The 22,263-nt window shown below is 42.8% G+C and overlaps 1 protein-coding gene across 2 annotated transcripts in view; it reads right to left on the bottom strand.

Annotated features, from left to right (window-relative positions):
• TMTC1 (transmembrane O-mannosyltransferase targeting cadherins 1) overlaps window positions 1-22,263 on the bottom strand; it is a 148,713-nt gene that overhangs the window by 52,014 nt on the left and 74,436 nt on the right. For both annotated transcript variants that reach the window (XM_037389547.1, XM_037389546.1), the window contains exon 9: window positions 11,605-11,726. In XM_037389547.1, the coding sequence (XP_037245444.1) occupies window positions 11,605-11,726 (122 nt within the window). The remainder of the gene's footprint in view (window positions 1-11,604; window positions 11,727-22,263) is intronic.

Below are 22,263 nucleotides of genomic sequence, written 5' to 3'. Positions count from 1 at the left end.
GAACAGGTAAGTAACCCAAAAGCAGGCTCTACCTCCACACTCAGCAAGGCAGCAAGACTACAGGATTCAGCACTGTACAGAGCGGAGCGGGTTCCCAAACGGCTGCTGGAAGGGGACTGCGTAGCGAACATACTAGAATCCCAAACTGCAAAGATGCTACAGGTAAGGCTAAAGGAATGATATTAAAGAGGGCAGGGCTGAAGCATGATTTACACTTTAACGAAATAGAGATAACTGTGACAACATTAGGACTGAGTTGTAGTTGTGCCACAATTACAGCCTAACCAGCCTATAGTCAATGTACCTGTGCTATGAAGCGCACAGGAACCCAAGAGAAAGGAAAAGAATCAGAAAGCATGAAGTAGGTGATTATTTTTATTTTCAGAACCTCATAAGTTTGGTTTAAAACCTCAGACAATTTCCTGCCAGATCACCAAGGAAAGGGTGTGGAGAACACATCCACATTATCTTGTTAGGGACCTTTTGGTGCAGAAGTCGGGTGGAGCCGCATCTTTTTGCATGGCTTTTTTAATGACATGGTCATTTCAAGCCCATCCTTTGGCTGAGGGCAGATGTTGCATTCCTGGCTACAGGTCTTTTGCAGGCCAAAGACTCCCAGAAGCACTGAAAGTGCTCACATGTCCACTGTCACCAGGAAAGCATATTTATTCGCGATTTCGTGCCATTAATTGTTTGCAAAACAACTCCCTGCAACATCCCCAAAGCTATTATCCTTAGCAATTTTTGCATCTCTTTTTACATTTACACCTTAAGGCCAAATTATTAACACAAAATCAGGGCACAGTGAGATCCCTCCTCCAGATTCTATGGTCCACTCTAAAAAAAAAAAAAGTATTCACACCAATGTATTAAGCATCTGTCACAAAAACATAATTACAATACTGGTTTTATTCGTAGTCCCAAAACCACAGAATCCCTCATACCTTACAACACACTTGTTTCACACTAGATTCAACATTCCTGGTACAGAAACTAGCTTTAGTAGAGCGACCATGATGTTCTGAACCAGTAAAGCACCAAGCACGGAGCTGCTGCAGCAGCAACAAGCCCTGACAGTCACTGGACCTGGAGAGACCCCCTGCAATGATTCACCCACAAGATGCAAATTCATCCCATTTCGCTTGTCCCCCACCTCACCAGGCTTCAGATGAGCCATTCGAAGTTGCCCTGAGTTTTAGCAAGTCAGCAGCTGCCCAAGCAGTGATACCATGGTGGAAAGAGCCCATACAGGTGAGACTGCAATTATCTAATTAAAGTAACTTGCCAGGTGATTCTATGACATTTCCCATGTGGCTAACTCTCCCATGACCCTGCCATCACCTACAAACACAGAGAACATTTTGAATACATTAGTTTTTCTTCTCAGTGTGAAGGGGGACTTGACTCCATATCAAACGTGAAGGGGGACTTGACTCCATATCAAACGTTAGCACTGGCTGGCCAGGAAATCAACTTCTACTCACACACATTTACAGAAAAGAATGAAAATGTCTCAAAAGGACCTTTCATCAAAGACCTGTTTGCCACTTGAAAAACTTACTCTTAAGTACTGCATTCCAGACATCTCCAAAGCTATCTGCATATTTATCTATAGGGTTGTGGGTTCAGGGTTTCTTTGGGCTTTTTGTTAACCCTAGCATTTCCTAGGGAGGGGAAGGGAAGGGAACATTTCTCCCAAAAGGGCTTTTCTCTTGGCATTGTCACCCTCTGTCAAGCAAGCACTTTTCTGAAATACTTTGTAGCAAAACCAAAACAATGGGAAACAAGTAAACCCCCTAACCCACTTATTTTTTAAATCCATTTCCTACTGGATTACTGTAAAACTGCTAAGCTTTTTTTTTCCTCTTCTGTAGGATAAGAAACAGCTTGCTATAGCAACTGTTCCCCACTGTGAAAAGTCCATGCCAGCTTCATCCCTGGGGTCAGATGTGAAGCAGGACCTGAGGAACAGCCTGACAGGTTTAACATGGTAATAGTTTTTCCACGGGCTCACAATGAGCACACTCATTACAGGTGAACCTGTGGCTTCAGAAATTCAACAAAGCTGCAGGAGAGCTCAGCAAACAGACCAACAGGCCAATGGTTTCATGATTTCTCATGTTTCAGACACTTGTGGTACTAAAGTGGTACCTTAGGCATGTCCTAAATTGCAGTGAGGGCAGGACTGCACCTGGCAGGCAAACCCCCTGTGCCATTGCCACATGTTCCTAGCAGATCGCATGCAGAGGGGTGCACAATGACAGACTGTCATCTATAATTTCCATGATTTGTTAATATTCCACCTGCAAAGCGAAGTGAGAGGAGGCACAAGCAGATGGGAATGAGGTGGCACACAGACCCCATTTCCCGTGGTACACTGCATATATTGCCCGATTAAAACAAGAGCCAAAAGAGCAGATACTTAATATTTGCAAACACTTCCTCACTAATTAGATCACAAATTCAACCCCTCCTTTGGCCATTATGGCTCCTTTCCCAAGGCAAGGCTGTTACTTGACAATGTTTACACACAGCTCCTCTCTCCCTCTGTGGATCAAGTTACTCACTTTTTAGTAAAGTCAGGAATTGTTTTGCTGCATTTGGTTCTTGGCAATGACATGTAATCAAAGACATATGTAGTTAGTGCCGCAGCCCAAGATTATCAGGATGCTCTGCTACAGCGACCTGCCTGCATTGGAAACCATCTTACCTCCTCCAGAAACTGCCTGGAGACCTACTCCTGCAGAAAGCTCCTCAAAACCAAGGCATGTTCTAGTCATGCATCTTACTGTATTTTCTGAGTTGCAACTTTGCACAGCGTAAGTTTCCACTTTCCACTCCATGGAGGAGCACGTGGGCAGAGTTCAGAGGCACTGCACGAGAGGGAACCTGCCTGGACACCAGCACTTCACACCCAGCCTTTTCTAACTCACCCAGGTAGGACTGTAAGCTCAGGAGTTAAAAAGGGTGGGAGACACTATGCTGAAAACATGCCTTCCTCGGGCTTCTTTGCAGTTATTTTAGGGATGTCAGATCTTGTGAAGTAGTTGGGTCTTTTTAAAAACTGTTTTAATCTCAACTACACAGATGTAAATGTGGAGTAAATCCACTGATTTCATCAAAGCAGTTATTCCAGATTTTAGAGCTCAATCTAGATAAGAATCCAGATACATACATACATACATATCAGTTAGGAAAAGAGTTGCCTATAAGCAGCCTGTCAAAGCATGGAAGAAATACTGCCCGGTTCAGGGGCTGCTAATGCAACAAAAGGGATTATCCCAAAACTATACTGAGACCAGAAAATGCACTTGGCTTTGACATTTCACCCCAGAGGCTCCTTCTGGGCTGCAAATCTCCTTCTTGATTTCCAGCACTTATTTAAGATGACTCCCTTTCCCTCCATAAAAACTAACCCTCACTTTCAAACTGCTCTGAAGCAAGCTTAACCCTTGAGTGCATGACTTAAAACTGAGCCCATACTCTGCTGCTGCTGCTGCCCTTCAGAGAGCAGGGAGCGCAGCCTCAAGAAAGACAGTATCTGCTGCCAGGTCCAAATGTTGAACACAAACTTTTGATTCTCGGTTTTGTAGTTTGCCACAAGCTTCCTAGCCCCAGTCCCACATGTATGTTACCTGGCACGACATGCTTTTCGTGCTCCCAGTCCAAGCTGCTCCAGCTCTGCAGCCTGAGCTGAGGAAACACAGTGAGAGGCAGAGCCAAAGTCAGCTGAAATGCAGCTTGCAGGCAGGGCTGTTGCTGCAGAGGAAAAAGGCAGATCACCCCTGTTAAACTCATTGGCTCTGCTCATACTTCTCTAATGGGGAGTAATTGATTGCAAAAAGCATGCTTGGCATGCCCTGTGGGCTGCTCCTGCCTCACTACACAGCAGTCAGATGCAGAAAGGAGGGCTGGCAAAAACAAGCATGGCCATGGCAGTTCTTTCTGCCCCAAAAAGCATTCTCAGGCATGCAGCTCCAGCGATGAGCAGTGCTGGAAGGGTGGCAAAGATTTTTATGGGAAATGTCAAGTTTTCCAAGGCTACAGCTGTTTGGGGCCAGGATAAAATCTGGACTTTTTAAAAAATGTTTTTGTCTGGAAAAATGGTGTATTTGTATATATATATGCTAGCTTGCCTTGGGTCACCCAGAGAAGCCGTAACTCGGAAGTGAGAGCACTCCCTGCAACCTGTAGTCAAACCACTGAGCCAGGTCAGGCTGAGAGCTGGGGATGCAGTGAGTGAGTGCACATGTAGGGCTCTGAGTTTGGGGTCCCCAGAATTCTCCAGCCTTCAAAGCCCAACTGCTGATCTGGAACAACTACACTCCACTGGTCCAAATGTATTCCAGGAATTCTGAGAAGTTTATTTTGTACTGCCAAGCTTATTGCTGGATCAAGATTTTCTCTCGCAGCTGGTACAAGGCTAGCCTAAATTCAGCAAGTTACAGGCTGGCTGATTTGACAGGAGTGCAAGCATTGGCCTAGATCAGGTCTGGATCAAACTGCCACCACCAAGTGATCCAGCAGGGTGTAGATCAGCATTAACGATGCTGGAAAAATGCTGGTGTGTGGCAGATAGACCTTGATGTCCCAACAATCAGATGAATATCCTGCCCGAAGAGGCAGTTCTGGGCTACATCCATCCAACTGTCCATTTCTGTTGTCCATGTCCTTTTGACCATAAACTCCATCTTAGGTTGGAGAAGTATTTTGTTTCCAACCTTTTTATCTAAAGTTTCATTGTACTCAGCACACCTTGGCAAAAAGTTTTAACTAAAATGTCATATTTTCCATGGGAAAATGTTGTATCAAAGCTTTCTCAACCAGTTAGGACCACAAGGGAAAAACCTGCTGGAGTGGTCTCATTTTTGGACTAAATGTCCAAAGGCAAGGAGGGTGCAGTCTGTGTCTCTGTCACACGTGGGCAGCCAGCAGCATTCTCTATGCATCTCTGCATCATCACTGGTCTGGAGTTTTGGGGACAAAGGAAAACATGTTGTTTAAATTGCGGGTCTCCCAGTAATGATGACATGGAATTAGGGTGTTTTTTTTTTCTTGGTTACTAGAGATGTTAAAAGACTTCAGGGTCCACCATCAAGGTATAATATTTAGCATACAAAATAAATGCCATGGGAAAAACCAAGCCTAACAGCTCAGAAACATCAGTGTGGCAGCTAAGGAACTGGCAGCGTACTTACCTTACTACTGAGTCTGCTGAATAAAATGTCAAATTTCACCAGAATTAAGAAGCCTTTTCCTGGAATAAGGTCTTCAAGTTCTAACACAGAGAATCATACACACTGGCAGAATACATCTAATTGGCAAACGTACATTGTGAATTAGTGTTAGACTTTGTCCTTGGCTCTAAATTAAAAGCTGTGCAGGCCTATATTAAAGACACTCAGACATGATCAGCTAAGTCATCAAAATGATTTACCTCCACTAGCAATGTGGTCCTCTAGTCAGAACCTGGTGTAATTACAGAAAATGCAGGAACTCTTATTTTCCTTATTAGAGAGAAAATATGGACTAGAAATGAATGATTTCGCTAACCTTTGAATGGCTATTAAACATTTGGACACATTTTCCTTCCCTTCCTTCTAGTAAATCACGTGATAAACGAACCCGCTTCATTAGAGTGTTTGAGTCCAAGATTTCACTTCCAACAGATTCCTATTTGAAATATTTACAGGTAATACAGAACTTTTCAGGCTCTTGATTACTATATGCATTATGGAAAGAAAACATTTTATAAATGAAAGATCTGACATAATTCCATGGAGATGCCACAGAAATTTCCCTAAGTCTTCCATATTTCACTGGGGAAGGGTTTGTATGCTACAGTTATAATTAAATTACCGTAATAACTTCTAGAATTCTATAGCAGGAACATAATTTCCCATTCAATTCCATCACAAATATTCAAAATCTTTGCGTATGATACTGTTTTCTATTAAACTTCATGAGGCATCTTCTTAAGGGCACCATATTCCCTTGTAAATAAGAATTCCTCTTTTAATCAATATGACCAAGTAAATAATTTCCAAAAGATGACACTAACTTAATTACTATTTTTAAAAGACAATTTCCTTACATATCTGTATTATTTTCAAGAGCAGAATCAATTTGTTGAAGATTTTCCTTTAACCTAATACCAAAAAATATTTCCAATATAGCCATTAATGCTCATACTCCACACAAATTTAGCTTCTTCCTGAATTGATTGTACATGGCTAAAACACAACGTTTCTCAAAAGCGTATTTTAAATTTAGTTAAAATAACACAAGACGGCAGTCTAGACCAAACATGCCATGAGCTAATCTTTTTCAGCTTTCTTTGCAGAATCATTTCAGCTTTTATTCTTACATCTTTACTGACTTTTGCCAAAATGTATGGCACTAGCATCTCAGCATTTCTTGCCTGCATTAACAGAGGATGGATGCTTTGATTCCCTCTTGAAGTGATTAACATGGGTGGGCAAGCCCTCAAAAGCTAGGAGCTTAAGTCTGGATATGCACCTGAAAGGCAGCTGCTTGCAGCTTTCAGCCCTTCTACAAGCAGTTACTTCTCACGCATTAACGAGAACTCTGTCTGTCCACTTCCAAAAGGCAAAGCAGAGTTACTATCCCTGTTTAGTACATGGGGAATCAGAATGGGAGTTGGGAGTTGCTTGCCTCAGCCGAGGTCCCCACCTTCTCACCTCCAGCCACAAGCTACTTTGCAGACCGCTGCTTGCTGCTTGTAGTGATGCCCTGGAGCTTGAACAGGCAGGCACCCTCATGGTAAAGAGGGACCAGGTTGGGGCTGAGGTCTGTCCCACTTCCATCAAATAATACCCTCCTAGTCCCCTCCCAGTGCCTTCAGGTCCATGGCTGAATTACAGGCAATATAACCCAGTTCACTCCTGAACTTCAGCTGCTCCATGGCCCTCACAAGAGCAGCAACAATAGAGCAAGGCACTGAAATGATGTTTAAGAAAACGAAACAGGTGTAACTTGTATTCCATATCTGAATTCCAAATGAATTGTGGATTTAACTTGAAAGCAGGCAAAAAGCTTAATTATGTTGCTAAACTGAGCTCAGGGAGCAGGTAAACTGTCTCCATGGAGTCAATGGGACTTTCACTGCTGCCTTCACTGAGGTCAGGGTTTGACTCCAATTGAAAAGAGAAGCTTCTTCTGTAAACCAGATGATCCCTTACAGGATCTGATCTAATACTGAAGGAATTCTAAAGGGTAAACAGGAATTCAGCTCCTGGTGAACGTGTAGCTTCAAATCACATTAAAGAAAGGGGTAGCAAAGAAAACTGAAAATACAACACCACCCCATTACGCAAGTCTTTAAGTCCATTTACCAGTCTTTAAGAAAATGAAGATAATGTTGAGAGCATAACATGCTCCCAGAAGACAGAAGCACCAGTAAGTCCCATCCTTAAGTGGCTGCCTTGAAAGCAATGGGGACTTCTGCTCAGGGATATTCAGATTCATAAAAACTACAGATGAATGCACTACCTAACAGGTGGGTTTTTTTCCTCCAATTACAAAAGTTAATAATGTATGGAATCGCACTAATTGGAACGAATGCATTAGCACAAAAAATCAGAAACATGCTCTGTGCAAAGGCAAAAATTCATAACGTGCCTGCTTTGCTATGGCACAGGGAAAGCTTTAAGTTTTAACATGATGTGTTAAGTTCCTGAAAAATACAAGTGCACTTTTTTCTGCATGCTGGCTGTCTTGCGGATTTTGAGATTGACGCTGAAGCAAATGCCATCCTGTATATAGCAGTGATCTCATCTAGTATTGACAATTAGGGTTGCAACATCAACTCTTGATATAATGAGAAGCTGGTTAAAAAAATGACAGTAACTCATAATTGCCTGTGCTGGGAAAGAGTAACTGTGCACTCTGCAACCCACTCATTGGAATATCTGCCATGAATGAGTTAACAAAAAAATGGTGCAGGTACCACTGGATTGCCTATTGCTTTCAGCATATTGGAAATAAGCCATGTAGCAATGTTTTGCTTGATTTGTTGGTTCATATAAGGTTTTGAAAACTGCTTAAGTTGTCCAGCTACGATACAGCCACCCAGCCAGGAGCCACTGCTATCAGGGTAGCAGTGAAAGATGAGGAAAACATACAAACTGCTCTGGTAGGAAAGGTCCGATCCCTTAAGTTGAGAGCAACCCCAGGTCTGCTGATACGTCAGTAGGGTGGGCAGCTCCTGGATGGCTCGAGTTTGCATTGCCCCTCCAGTTTCTGCATGGTGAAGGGCAACACAGAGGAAGAGCTAGTGCTCCTTTTTAAGTACAGACAAATTGCTCACAGCTCAGAATAACTGGATGCACATACTTGTTCTGGATTTTCAAACAATTAGGCTGTCTGTGCTGTTCTGAGCAGCATTAGCAGATACACAGTAAGCATAATTACATTTACATTTTGAAGAGAGGAAAACCCACAGTGGTTTAAGTCTTTCACTGATCTAGCTATTTATCATGATGCATTTCTGGAAAACTGTGGCCTACGGAGTTGTACCCTGTCCACCACTCCCAAGATACTTATTTCACACCCCTAGCCCCCCTGAAAACAAGTTTTCCCCTCTTAAGAATAAGAAAACAACAACAAAATTAAAACTAAAAGCTAAAAGACAATAAATTGTTTTCCTATGAAATTTTTCAGGTTAAAGTAAATACTATTATTAAAAATTCCTAATTTAAACAAATAAATGCTTGTAACCCTCAAATGACAACTAAATGCAATATATGTTTTCTCCAAATATTTCTGTTTTGCTAAAGCCAATTAAAGACAACATTCAACCATTTTGACTTAGCTTCTAACCCTCTCCCCCGAGGTACAGCTGCAAACAGAAGAGGAATTGTTCTAAATACTCATCAATCCCCAGAAGGCAAAGCCCAGCCATATAACTAGACATCAAGCAAAAGGCTTATTCCTTGTTCCTTTCTATTTACAACAATTTTTACATAAATCCTTGGGTTCTTACTTAACTTTTATTGAAAATAAAATGCTTGACATTTTGCCCAGGTAATTACTGAGCAACACTAAATTAGGACTTTAGGCTGTGACACACATACACTCTGTCATATCCATAAATATTAATAAAAGGTTATTGCCTGAAACAGAGACAGAAAAACACCTTCCAGCATAAGCCCAAAACCAAAGATCACTGAGTTCTCTCCATCTGATTGAGGACTTTTATCTAAATAAAGCTGAATGACAGTTTCTGACCTGCTAAGTTTTAAAGAAGGAATGGCAAAAGGGAGGCAGAGCCCTTTTCAAGATGTAGCAGAAGAAAACCACTAAAGGCTGTTCTAAACAAAGAACAAAGAACCACAGCCCTTCCTAAAGCCATCACCATTAAACTGCCACGCTCCCAAAAGCAAAAAATAAACCCCACAATTTTTGTTCTGCCATATTCTTGAATGTTCACAGAAGTCCCCCTCACCACTCATATCATTTTGCACCCAGAGGGTGTAAGAGAGCTCACTTCTTGGTAACTACGAGCCAAGAGCTCAGCTCTCTTCAGATCCTTTGGCTGGAAACTGCCCATCATGCCTGCAAACTGCCCAGGTTTGCCTTCACTTTTCACACCAGCTGCCTGCAGGCCTGGGGTAAGAGCAAAAACCAAACATGAGTGATCTGAGCAAAGTATGAGATCCAGGGACTCTGACACAGACCTACTCTGGAGAAATCGTTTAATCCTTCTACCTCAGTTTTCCTGCCTGAAAAAAAGCAGCAACTATCAATTACCTACTTTGTAGGTCATATATTTGCAAAGCCCTCAGGGAAATAAAAAGCATTATACAAACTATATGCTCACATGTTAACGCTGATTAATTTTCTCTGCGCAAACATCACTTTTTCTTCTTCATTGCCCCTCCTCTCATTATATCAGCAGTCTCATCTGGAGGACGATGAGGAACTGCTGACAGCTGAAGTATTTTCCGCAGTTGTTCTTTTGAGATTCAGAAATGCAACCACTCAACACAGCCCTGTGTTCAGCTGACTGTTTCCTTAATAGCTTTGCGCTTTCATGTGTTTCCTCATTTTCTGTTACATGAATTTAAAGCAATCGGATTTCCAAGTTAATTTGAAATGATGCAAGTTCCATTAGTTGAGGGTATCGTTTGCAAAATAACTCCGAGGGACAACTTTCAGTCACTATGCTTTCAGGTATACTCTCAGCAAACAAAAGCAGGGCTGGTGATATGAATAAAATCATCAGGATTGGACCCAAAAAGCATGTCAGTATATAGCAGAGCACAGAGACACAGCCTAACTGCATAGTAAATGCAACGGCTCCTACACACCCTGAGTTTTACACCAGCGAGCAGCCCTTCTGTGATACACCAGTGAGCAGCCCTTTTGTGATAGTGCTTATACAAACGACAATCAGAATATGCATACAGGTTTGCAAAAGACCACCCATAACCGGTTGTCAAAGGATTTTTGGATCCACATTTTCTGAGGAATACAATTTAAATATTTTGTGGAGTAAAACAATGGTAGTTCCCATTAGACGTAACAGATCCTGACTCTCTGTACCTGAGGGTAGAATCGGGCTTTCTGACTTAGAGCACCCAGGACTGACCATTTGTGCTCATGGCTGGAACAAACCGCACCGGCACAAGTTGCCCAGAGAGGCTGTGGAGTTTTCCTCCTTGGATACAGTAAAAGGCTGTCTGTACACACACCCAGACAACTGGCTGGAGGTGGCCCTGCTTGAGCAGGGAGTTTGGACCAGATGACCTCCAGAGGTTCTTTCCAACCTCAGGTATCCTAGGATTCTGTGAAATAGGCAATGGTCTGGTGCATCTTAAATGAGTGTCTTCTGACTGCCACTGCAGCCACTGGTCTGGATACTGCGGAGATGTCACAAGTAACACTTGAGTAAATGTAATCGGAAGCACCCAGACTGCCACCCACGCAACAGTTGTTAGAGGCTGGAACTGAGGGAAATCCCAGGGCAGAGGCTGAGGGATGGAGAAGTGGTTGGATTTTCCTCATCCTCTCCAAAAACTGCAAATCCTCCACTCTTAGATGTGTATGCAGTCAATAGCTTACAGGCAGGAGGCCATGCACGTATTCTGTAACTGAAGCTGGCAGCCCTTTAAAGACAGCAATAGTCGCCTTCGTTTTTACTGACCACCTAATGTAGTGGGAAAGTTGAGCAATACCACAATAAAAAATATGACAGGTTAAATTTTCAGCTGCTGTCCTTAAGGTGAAGACATTGAACAATTTAAGTTGATAATGCTACTAAGAAAAAAGTCTTGGGAGGACAATCCTTAAGAAACAACACCTCACCTCTGTATTGAGCTGTTTCAAGCACACCAAAAATCTGTATAAAAGGAAAAAAGAAAAAAAAAAAAAAGGATTTTGGGTAGCTTTGCTCCTGCCAAGCAATCTGCTCTCAACTGACTATAAAATCTCTCATGCTATCACGCCAAAACTCAAAAGGCAGAGAACACACTGACTAGAAATACAATGTTTGAAGTACTGTAAAGGGAAGAAGCAATCATGCCTGCTTTTAGAAAATGGGATGGTGGTCTCATTAGAAAGGAATTCAATTGCAATAGTTACCTCGGCATGTAAAGGACTCGCTCTGCCACCACAAATCCCACCCTGAAGAAGAGGTTGCTGGCTGGGATGAATGGGAAAACCAGGAACAACAAGCCAACCAAAACTTCTTTGTGTTCCAGTTTCTGCAATAACACAAAATCAAACAAATATCAACTAAAAAAATCCAACTTAATTCACCACTAACTTCCCCTTTTCCTTTTGAGATACTTACTCATAAAAAAAGCTACTTAGATTAACATTTGATATGTTTTGCATTAAAAAGAAATTGTTCCAAGACACTGTTCTTCCACATTTACGCAGTTTGTGCTTCTGATATGGCTAGAAAGTGCACAAACACTAACCACAGTATTATTACTCTTGGTATCTTTCCCAAGGTCAGCTCTATTGCATGCAGCTCTCTTGAGATGGCATAGGTAGTACTTAAAATATACCCCATATTGGTAATATGTAAGCATAAAATAGTGTGAATGTATACATTAGCAGGTCTACCACAGTGTGGCTGTATGTAAATACACAAATGCATATCACATACACACAGATTGCTGTGTTCAGTCCTAAATGTTTATAACTGAGAAAAATCTGTTCGATCAGTCACATTTAGTCTAAAGAAAACTAGCCCCAACTGGCACATTAATGCAGTCATTTTATCCCTTTTGAGACAATATCTGAATCTGAAATGATACATTTGCACACAAGATCTCCAAACTCATATGGAGTTGGAAATTTGAGACATGCTATTACGTTAAAATTAATGTCTTTAATTTGAGCTGAGTTAATGCTCTTCACTTGAGCTTACTTCAATGTTGGCTTGTTCTTTGAGGAGAAATCGAATTGCCACATGCAATTTGAAACAACTGTGATCTGCGCGGCCAACACAAGCATCTCAGGATGCCATGATCCACAACGGCCGCCATTCCTGCCGTGGAGAGACCCAAGCCTCTTTGGGCAAGTTGAGTTTCAGATTTAGCTCCACCCCAAGAGCGTGAATCAGCTCATGCTTTCTGTTGATGATCTCAAAGAACGACATCAGGCTAACAGAACTGTAGCATTAGGTCTGTTAAACCACCCAGGCAGCCATCTGGGCTTTCCTGCCCTGCACTACTGCTGCCTCACCAGCACCCTTCTGCAGCCATTGGGAGAAGCTTTGTCACGCTTAGAAACAGATGCAACCAGAATCACGTAATGGTTGCAGCACCTTCTAATTGTTGTGGGCAATTTCTCAACTTTGGAGAGCAAATTGACTTCTCTTTACTGGAGGGATCTAAATTTAGAAACAAGATTGAGTAGAGGAATGGAGTCTGATCAATGAGGTAGGGCCAAGCAGCACAACCTGTCTTGCTTTTGCGTGGTTACAGACTGCAACACCAGTTACCACTGGCCTAGTCAGTGGCTGAAATTCGGAAGTCCCAGTATTAAAATATATTCATCTTATTCTGTGGGAAAGACAATGAACACTTTCTATGGGTACCAAATGCAAGGGTGCATGTCAGGAGCCTTTGGTGTCACTTTAGAGGAGCTGAACCACAGGATCACAAAAAAGTGCACTGGCTTCCCCTGGCTCAAAGAGGAAGCACAAGACAGAAAAGGAAGCAGAGTTAACGTTTCCAGACTTCTTTACCAATATCTGCTTTAAACAGCACCACAATTACCTGCTTTTATTATCTGCTTTTTCAGTATCTTGGAATCACAGTTACTAGTGCCTTCTTGCAGTCACAATAGCACCTAAAATACATTATTCCCAGAGCTGAAGCTGACACCAGTCCATAAAGCTGATGAGCAGAGGTGCCTGGTAATGGTCATTTTGGCTTGTAATTACAATGGAAAACTGAATAAGGGGGGAAAAAAATATTTCTTAACTCTGAATGCAAATTGTCAGTCCTAGCTCGTGTCCAGCTTCCCTCCCACCCAGCTATGGACATGTACTCCATTTGCCTCCTGCCATTTGACAGTTCCTTCCCACCTTGTCTGGCCTAATTATGGTGCCTATTTGCTGCTACCACTCTACATCCCAGAGGTTTAACAATGACCCGAAGGCACAAAAAGGTTGTTGGGCCAAAGGGAGTGCACTGCTAATGCAGAAAATGTTCTCTGTCCCCAGGATACACTCTTGCTTTCAAATGAACCAGCTATCAAATATTGCTCCAGTTGCTCGTTAAATCAATAATTGGGAAACCAACCTCCAGTTAACATCCTTAGGAAGGACACTGTGTTATTCAAGGCTGCAGCATTGCAGATAAGCAAAGGAAACTGAATGCTGGAGAAAGACAAAACCTGTACAACAAATAGGAAAGAGGAAAATGTGGGAATTGGTTCAGCTGAAGGAGAAAGCAGTATTGTGTGCCCTTTCTCTCTCCGTAACAAGTCACAGCTCTAGACTAATGCCATTGAGGGCTGCCAGCTCAGTCCCTTGGGCAGGGCTCAGAGACAGGAGCCCAGCACTCGCAAAACAGCCTCACGGAGCAGCAGAGCCCTCTGTGATGCTTCTTATTTCTGAAACAAGAAGCATCTGGCAGTGCCCTTTTTAAAGCATTTGGTTCAGACAGACGCTTTTGTGAAGGGCTGGTCCTTGAAGGCCAGGCTTCAGTCATTTTGTGCTACACATGGTCCTGCCTGCCAGCCAGCAGGTCAAACTGCTAAGTGTGTGCTGCAGTCACTCCAGAGCTCAGTGGGGGTTTCTCTACTCTACCCAGCCATTAACTTCTCCAAAAGTTGTATGGGCACTTCATGTGTTTGACATGCGCACCCTGCAGATGGGTCCTGCCTGGGAGGAGAGGCTGGGGAGATCCCCTGGGCAGGAGAGCAGGTTAGGGTTGCTGGTCACCTGGAACTCATCTGTGCCCATTAATGAGACAGTCTGGATGCAGCCTCTGGTACAAGTAATTCCTAAACCACTGGCTGCCCATGATTCAGAATTTATACTGGAGGAAATAGTTACCCTATTCACAGCCAGATCTTATTTCCCACTTCCCTAAATAGTTTCTACTGGCCAATTAGATACTGAGCAAAACCAGCCTTTGCCCTGACCAAAAAGCTGCACATTCTTCTATCCCAGCCTTGCGAGAGCTCTCCCTGCCTTCCCAGCAAGGGCTAACACCTGCTCACCAAGGCAGCTCAGAGAAAACAGAAAAAGGGACAGAAATGCAACCATGTGTCTTAAAAGGATTCTGTGTACCACAGGTGATAACCCTAGACAGCTAAAACCTAACTGCACAAGTCTCATAAGACACCACATTCTCCTTTATCTTTTTCCCTATCAAAATTTACTTAGCAGATTCAGCTTTTATTTCCCCTTCCCCTGGAGAGGCTGGTGGGTTTATAAATGAGTAGACAAGCGGAACATAACGGCTCAAGAACATCAGGGACTGGTACTGTAGGGCTGCAGGAACAGAGTGCAGCAGGATCTTCCACTCGACACAAGCCACAGAGGATGCCCTCCATGTGTTCTTTAAATAAAAAAACCCAACAACAACCTGTAGCTTGTTACATTTCTCAGGGAGTGAAAAAGAAAAAAAAAAGTATTGGGACCATTATTTGGTTTAACTACTTTGGTCATATGAGCCTACCTAAGAGATAGCTGAGCTAAAGACAGCAGAACCAGCATCATCCAGGTGTCTGGAGCAGAGCGAAAGCTTTTAAAGAGTAGCTGGCAATTTTGTTCATCTTCCTTTTTCCTTAAAATAAAAAAGCTATGACTAGAAATTATAGATCACTTAATTCCTTTTTCAGAGAGACATCTCCTTTCCTCTTAAAGTCAGTCCTTTCTTTTGGAAGTATAAAACTTATCTTCCTATCAGTCACAGAGGTCTCTGGGGAAAAAAAAAACCAAACAAACAACTTTGAATTAACCTTACAATGATTCCTTTTGTTAAAGACAAGCCAACTTCAAATCAAAACCACATTCTTTATAGCGGACAGTCTGGTGGGGGGTTTTCAAATTCACATCCACCTCTAATTAGAATTTGGCCTCCATTATATCTTAAACAAACAACAAAAAAACCCACCAACAAACAAAAAAACAAAAAAAACCACAAAAAAACCCACAAAAGAATAATTCCACCGACAAGCCAAATCAAAAACCAATAAAGAAGATTTTTTTTTAACCAGCTATTTTTCATAAACTTATCAAAGAACACCACTTCTCCCAAATGCAAAGCAAACAATTCTCACGCTATCCCAAACAAAATGGCAAAGAATCACTCCAAGGCCAAAACCCACCAATACAGCAGTAAATCTCAAAAAGTGCTTCCTTGGCATTTTGGGGGAAAAGGAAGTCTTGAGTTTACAACTGAACGAAATCTTCCCATGTTACATACTAGACATATTCCTGAGCCACAAATAAATATTTGCAGCCGACTGTTAAATCACAAGTCTTCCACAAGCCAGAGCCCACAAAGTACAAACACAGGAGGTTACGCAGATTACTTCAATATATCTGTCATAAACTATGGACTTGCATAAGTCACTGTAAATTTCCTATTTTTCCCATTGAGAAAGCATCACCTGAGGTGCCAGATCCATTAAGGCTCACACTGTGATGGCAGGGCTTATGTTCATATCCCCTGGCGACTCCAACAGTTGAGGTGTTGGAAAGAGGAGCCATGAGAACAACCTTCCTCCTGACTGGACAAAGTTGCACCTTGGGGAAGACAGCAGCTGGGCGAACAAGTCCAAGCAAATTCCATACTGTTCTACTCTGGAATGTTTCCAAAGGTCTTTATACATGCTTGCCAGTTTGATGGGAAGGTGGCAATCAAATGGGTTTAATGTCTTCCTTTAACAGTTTACTTTGAGAATGAGGCAAGCGTTGCCTCTCCACCACTTAGAACCAACACCTCCATGGAGTAAAGACTTCCTTCCTACCAAAAGCATAAATCACCCTCTGCCAGCAAGCTCTGGATGGTCCACTGCAGCCAGTGAGACATTATACTTGGAACATCTGACTGCAAGTGCAAAAAAGCTCGTATCCAGGAAAGTTGGTAGTGCATGGCTGTATAAAAGCAATGATTGCTATTACACATTTTCAAACACTTGCAGGCCTAGGAGGTAAATGCATTATCCATCAAAGAAGACACAGAGATTCAAAGAATCACAGAAACACTTAGTTTGGAAAAGACTTTAAGATCATCAAGTCCAACTGTTAACCCAGAACTGCCAAGTCTACCATTAAACCATGTCCCTAAGCACCACATTTACGTGTTTTTTAAATACTTCTAGGGATGGTGGTTCCACCACCTCTCTAAGCAGCCTGTTCCAGTGCTTAACCACCCTTTCAGTGAAGAAATTTTTCCTGATATGAAATCCAAACCTCCCTTGGCACAATTCAAGACCATTCCCTCTTGTCCAATCACTCATTATTTAGGAGAACTGATCAACACCCACCTCACTACAGTCTCCTTTCAGGTAGTTGTAGAGAGCAATAAGGTCCTCCCTGAGACTCCTCTCCAGGCTAAACCGCCCCAGTTCCCCCAGCCGCTCCTCACAAGCCTTGTGTTCCAGATCCTTCACCAACTTCATTGCCCTTCTCTGGACATGGTCCAGCACCTCAGTGTCTTTCTTGAAGTGAGGGGCCCAAAACTGAGCACAGCATTTGAGGTTTGACCTCACCACAGAGTACAGGGGGACAATCACTGCCCTTGTCCTGCTGGCCACACTACTTCTGATACAAGCCAGGATGCTGTTGGCCTTCTTGGCCACCTGGGCACACTGCTGGCTGTCAACCAGCACCCCCAAGTCTCTTCCCACCAGGCAGCTTTCCAGCCTCTCTGCCCCAACCTGTAGCGCTGTGTGGGGCTGGTGTGACCCAGGTGCAGGGCCCAGCACTGAGCCTTGTTGAACCTCATACAATTGGCCTTGGCCCATCGGTCCAGCCTGTCCAGATCCCTCTGCAGAGCCATCCTGCCCTCCAGCAGATCAACTCTCCCCCCGCAACCTGGTGTCATCTGCAAACTTACTGAGGGTGCACTTGATCCCCTCATCCAGATCACTGATAAAGATATTAAAGAGGACTGGCCCCAGTATTGAGCCCTGAGGAACACCACTTGTGACCAGCCACCAGCTGGATGTAACTCCACCACCGCTCTTGGGGTCCAGCCACCCAGCCAGCTTTTTACCCAGCATAGAGCACACCTATCCAAACCATGAGTAGCCAGTTTTTCCAGGAGAATGCTGTGGAACACGGTGTCAAAGCCTTTACTAAGCTGCAGGTCAACCACAGCCCTTCCCTCATTCACTAGGCAGGTCATCTTGTCATAGGAGATCAGGTTTGTCAAGCAGGACCTGCCTTTCCTAACTCAGTGCTGGCTGGGCCTGATTCCCCAGTTGTCCTGCATGTGCCACGTGATGGTGCTCAGGATGATCTGTTCCATAACCTTCCCCGGCATGGAGGTCTGGCTGACAGGCCTGTAGTTTCCCAGATCCTCCTTCCTGCCCTTCTTATAGATGGGCATCACGCTTGACCTCCCTGGTTAGCCAGGGCTATTGATAAATGATGGAGAGAGTGTGGCTTGGCAAGCTTTTCTGCCAACTCCCTCAGTACCCTTGGGTGGATTCCATCTGGCCCCATAGACTTGTGTGTGTCTAAGTGGAGCAGCAGGTCACTAAATGTTTTCTCCTGGACTATGGAAACTTCATTCTGCTCCTCATCCCTGTCTTACAGCTCAGGAAGCTACACGACTGTCTGTAGACCACAGACAGGATTGAACTTCTTCAGTTTACTCCTAACATCCATTCGTGCAAACCCTTAGCGCAGACTGCACACAAACTTAATTCATGTATTCCTGTTGTACCAGTCACTCATGAAGCCACAAGCAGCTCAGCAACAGGACTCCTCACTGGCCTGCACCAAACCACTGGCAGCATCTCACCTGGCAAGAAGTCGAGATCTGCAAACATCTACTCTTGCACTTTCCACATATACAGTATTAAAGATAAAAGGGATGTTGTAGAAGCAGGTCAAATTCACTCTGCATTCATGCATATGGTGATAAAAAGCAAACTTAAGCTAATCAGGAATCAACCCTAGGGATTCATCCCTTCACAAGAAAAAAATCCTGTTGATGTAAAGTTCACAGAAGAAAGCACTGGGTGCTCCCAAGTCCCACCTCACTGGTGCAGGCACAGAGGTCATGGCAGAGCTGTACCACATTCCATGTACCATCAACATAGTCTCCTCTAGGTCACCAGCAGAAATCAGGATGGGACACGTACATCTGCATCTTCTGTGGCCAAACAGGAGGGCACTGTGGATCTGTGCCTGTTTTCGCCACCACTTCCAAGTGAATGGCGCCGTAAGTCAGGTGTCAACAGATGGTCTGAAAAACTCAAACATTTGGTAAGGAAAAGAAAATTGCCCAGCTTCAAATCTGGCTCAGACACCTGGCTTAATCAGATTGTTCCTACAAAAAGAGCCACAAACTCTGTAATCACTATAATTTATGAGGAGTTTTATTCTTTTATCTCATAATAAATTCTTTTTTTAAAAAAAAATCAGGATCTTCAGTAGCACCAGCTGCTTGAATGCCAGGCTTAACAACTCACTGTCTTCCTAAAATAACTCTGTTTTCTTCGGTGAGCATCTAGTTCTAAAAGATCACCGACAGTTACTACTGATTAGAATTAAGCAAATTTTATACTTCACAGACAGTCCAGAGCCATGGAGATTTCCAATGCTATTTTGACCATCACTGCTGACTGCTTATTAACTACTTGACACATTGATCCTATTTTGAGCATTCAGCAACAACAAGAACTACTTTCCAGTTCACCAGTAGCAGTACCTGTTCAGGAACGGATGTACAGGCAAACATACACCAGTCAGAAACTGAATCAAAATCCTTGAAAGTATCACTGGATTCCTAACCCAGGATTATCTGAAGAGAAATCCTTGGCACATGTCTCAGAGCATTCTAACAAGATCATGCGCTTTCCATTTCCAGAAGGAAGCAAGCCCTGGTCTGTAAAACAGCTTATTTTTCAGAAATACTAAAAGTGCCTAAAAACTTTATTTACATCAGTGGGAACTGTGGATGCTCAGCAGCTCTGGAAGTCAGGTTTTCAATTATGGAATAAAAGCAGACGGTAGTCCTTTCCCGATCCCATAACCCACAGTGGGGCACAGAAGTATATTCTACCAATATTTAACTTTTTGTATTAGTATCTTAAAGTAAAATTTTGGTATCTACTACTTCCTTTTTCTCTGTAAACCTCAGCTACCCATCCATTCAGATCTGTGTTTACAGACTCTCTCCCCAGGTTTCTAAAATTCCCTGAAGATATAAGCTCATTTTCCCAATCCTTAATCTCTGCAACCTTTAATTCCACTTGACAAGCCAATTTGAGCAGGATGCAGGAGCACATACGTCTTTGAAAGAAGTGGAATATTCCAAAAGGAAATAGGAAAGTCAACAAATTGCTCCAGGAATTAGAATAATGTTTTTGACCTTGTGGTTGTTTTTCCCCCTTCCCTTTCATTCTGTGACTGCAGTCTGCTTCACCATGTGGAGTGGCTGGAGAGCAGGAACCAAAAGAATAAAATTTAAACACATGCACACTGCTTGCAGTACGTGACAGCATGATCTTTGGAAAAGCAACTCTGTTCATGGCAAATTTGCTCTCAAGAGGTAACACAGAACAAGAGGATCCTAACAAAAAAAACCAACAAAAAAAAATCACACAATAGTTTCATGCCTTAACATTTAACTAAGACCACAATGAGCATCATTATCTCCTGCAGCTGTAAATTTCTTGATCCTCATTCTAGCCCCCCTCTCCTACTCACCCACACTATTATGCCATTCCAAAACCTTTCAGCTCTGAGTGGCCTTGAAATATTAAATCAGAAGAAGAAAATGGTAGAAATAAAAAGAGCATCTTTAAAAATATAGTAATTCAGTGTTAATACGCTGAAAATGGCAGAACTACCTGGCCCTATGAAAATGAGCTACCTAGTGTGACAAACTCCTGCAGGAGTTAAGAGCCCATTTCGTGAGATGCTGAATATCTTCATGGTGAGCCAAATCAGAACTACTTCAGTGATGGCTGTATTTACTCAGAGTACCACACTCCAAACCTGTTATTTCAAACATCTACCAAGAAAGAAAAAAAATGATGCAAAAGGTATTTTGACAGTTCTTGTGCTTGCTTTTTAATTTAGAATAGCAACTGCATACAGACTGAGGAAGGTTTCTTCTTTTGCTCAAGTCTGTCAGCTGGCACAGCAAGCACCCTGGGAAGGCTTTCGTGTTTCTTCCAGCCCCACCAGGGACCAGGAGCTGATCCACTCGCAGCACTCATCAGAGCAGAAATACAGCTGCCAAGGCACACAGGGCACCTGCAAGGGACTCCCCACCTTCCTCCAGCTTCCACTAAACAGAGCCTTTCTGGCTTATTACTCTCTCCCCGCAGAAAACATTAACAACAGAAGCCGCACAGAAAAACCTTGCTGCTAAGGATTACGAACATCAGTCCTGACCTTCTCTCTGTGTGGAAGGAATTCAAGTGGGCCCTCAGGAAAATGAAAGCAGGATTTATTTTAAATGGACCTTTTATGAAAATGACTGTGGTTTCCAGCTCATCAGATAAACCCTGTCGATAAATAGCTTTATTCACCCTTGCCATGCCTTTGAAGCAGGTATTGTTCTGGAAGTGTTGTGGCATATGAATTTTGCTAGGCATACTTTCTAACTATGCTGGTACTACTGTAGAATATTATAAAAGGCAATTGTTCCCCAGAAAGGTCCATAAGCTGTGATTTATTAATGAAATGCCAAACCTGGGAAACGAGGCAAAGGTCTCAGGAGTGCACGGTAAAGTAAATAGCATGATAGAACACACATAATGAGTGCTAGCAAAAACAACAGAAACATGCTCACAAAGGGAGATGCAAATGCATTCCTCTCCTTCATGGTATTAAACATTTTCAGCCAAGAAATAGTCTGTGAGTGACTGAGGAATATGCTTAGATGATATTCAGACATCCAGATAAATGGCAATATGATGCCAATTAAAGCACGAATTAAAGTCGTAAGTATAAAATGCCTTGTCTTGGCTAAGAAGCACTATGCAGAGAAATATAAAGAGGCAGCATTACCTTAAAATTAGACCTGGAGGAAAAAACAACCAACTGTAGCATATGAAAGGATAGTAACACATATCTCAGTTGCATGTAATGAATATAACCAGAAAACCATCACACCTTCCTGTACCATATGTAGCCACATCACACAGAACAGCAAAGCATGTTCTTTAAAGAGGTTTATCCTAGAGGACACTAGAGACTATTTTTTTTAATTGATGTGAAACATAAGTAGCAGTTCTGCTGCACATCAATATGTGTTCCTGCTGAATAGTAGAAGGTGCTGTGAACCACCACGAGGTCCCTCCATAGCACTGGTCATGAGCACAAATGCAAGACAAGGGCCAAGCAGCATGAGGCGCAATACATTCCCCCAGACTGATCAGATACAAAAGCTACTGTTTCAAATTAGTTTTCCAGATCACCTTGCTCCAAATTTCCCCATCACACACACATGACTTTTCCCACTATCAGCCCTCAGGTACCATACAGAAAGCAGTATCTGATCCATCATGTGCTCTGTACATACGTTCATAGCTACAACCACAGGACAAGCTGCATTTTAATCACACTGCTAATTAAGCAGC

Source organism: Falco rusticolus, chromosome 5 (genome assembly GCF_015220075.1).
Source record: "Falco rusticolus isolate bFalRus1 chromosome 5, bFalRus1.pri, whole genome shotgun sequence".
NCBI classification, from domain to species: Eukaryota; Metazoa; Chordata; class Aves; order Falconiformes; family Falconidae; genus Falco; species Falco rusticolus.
This window is presented reverse-complemented; position numbering and strand designations above follow the sequence as displayed.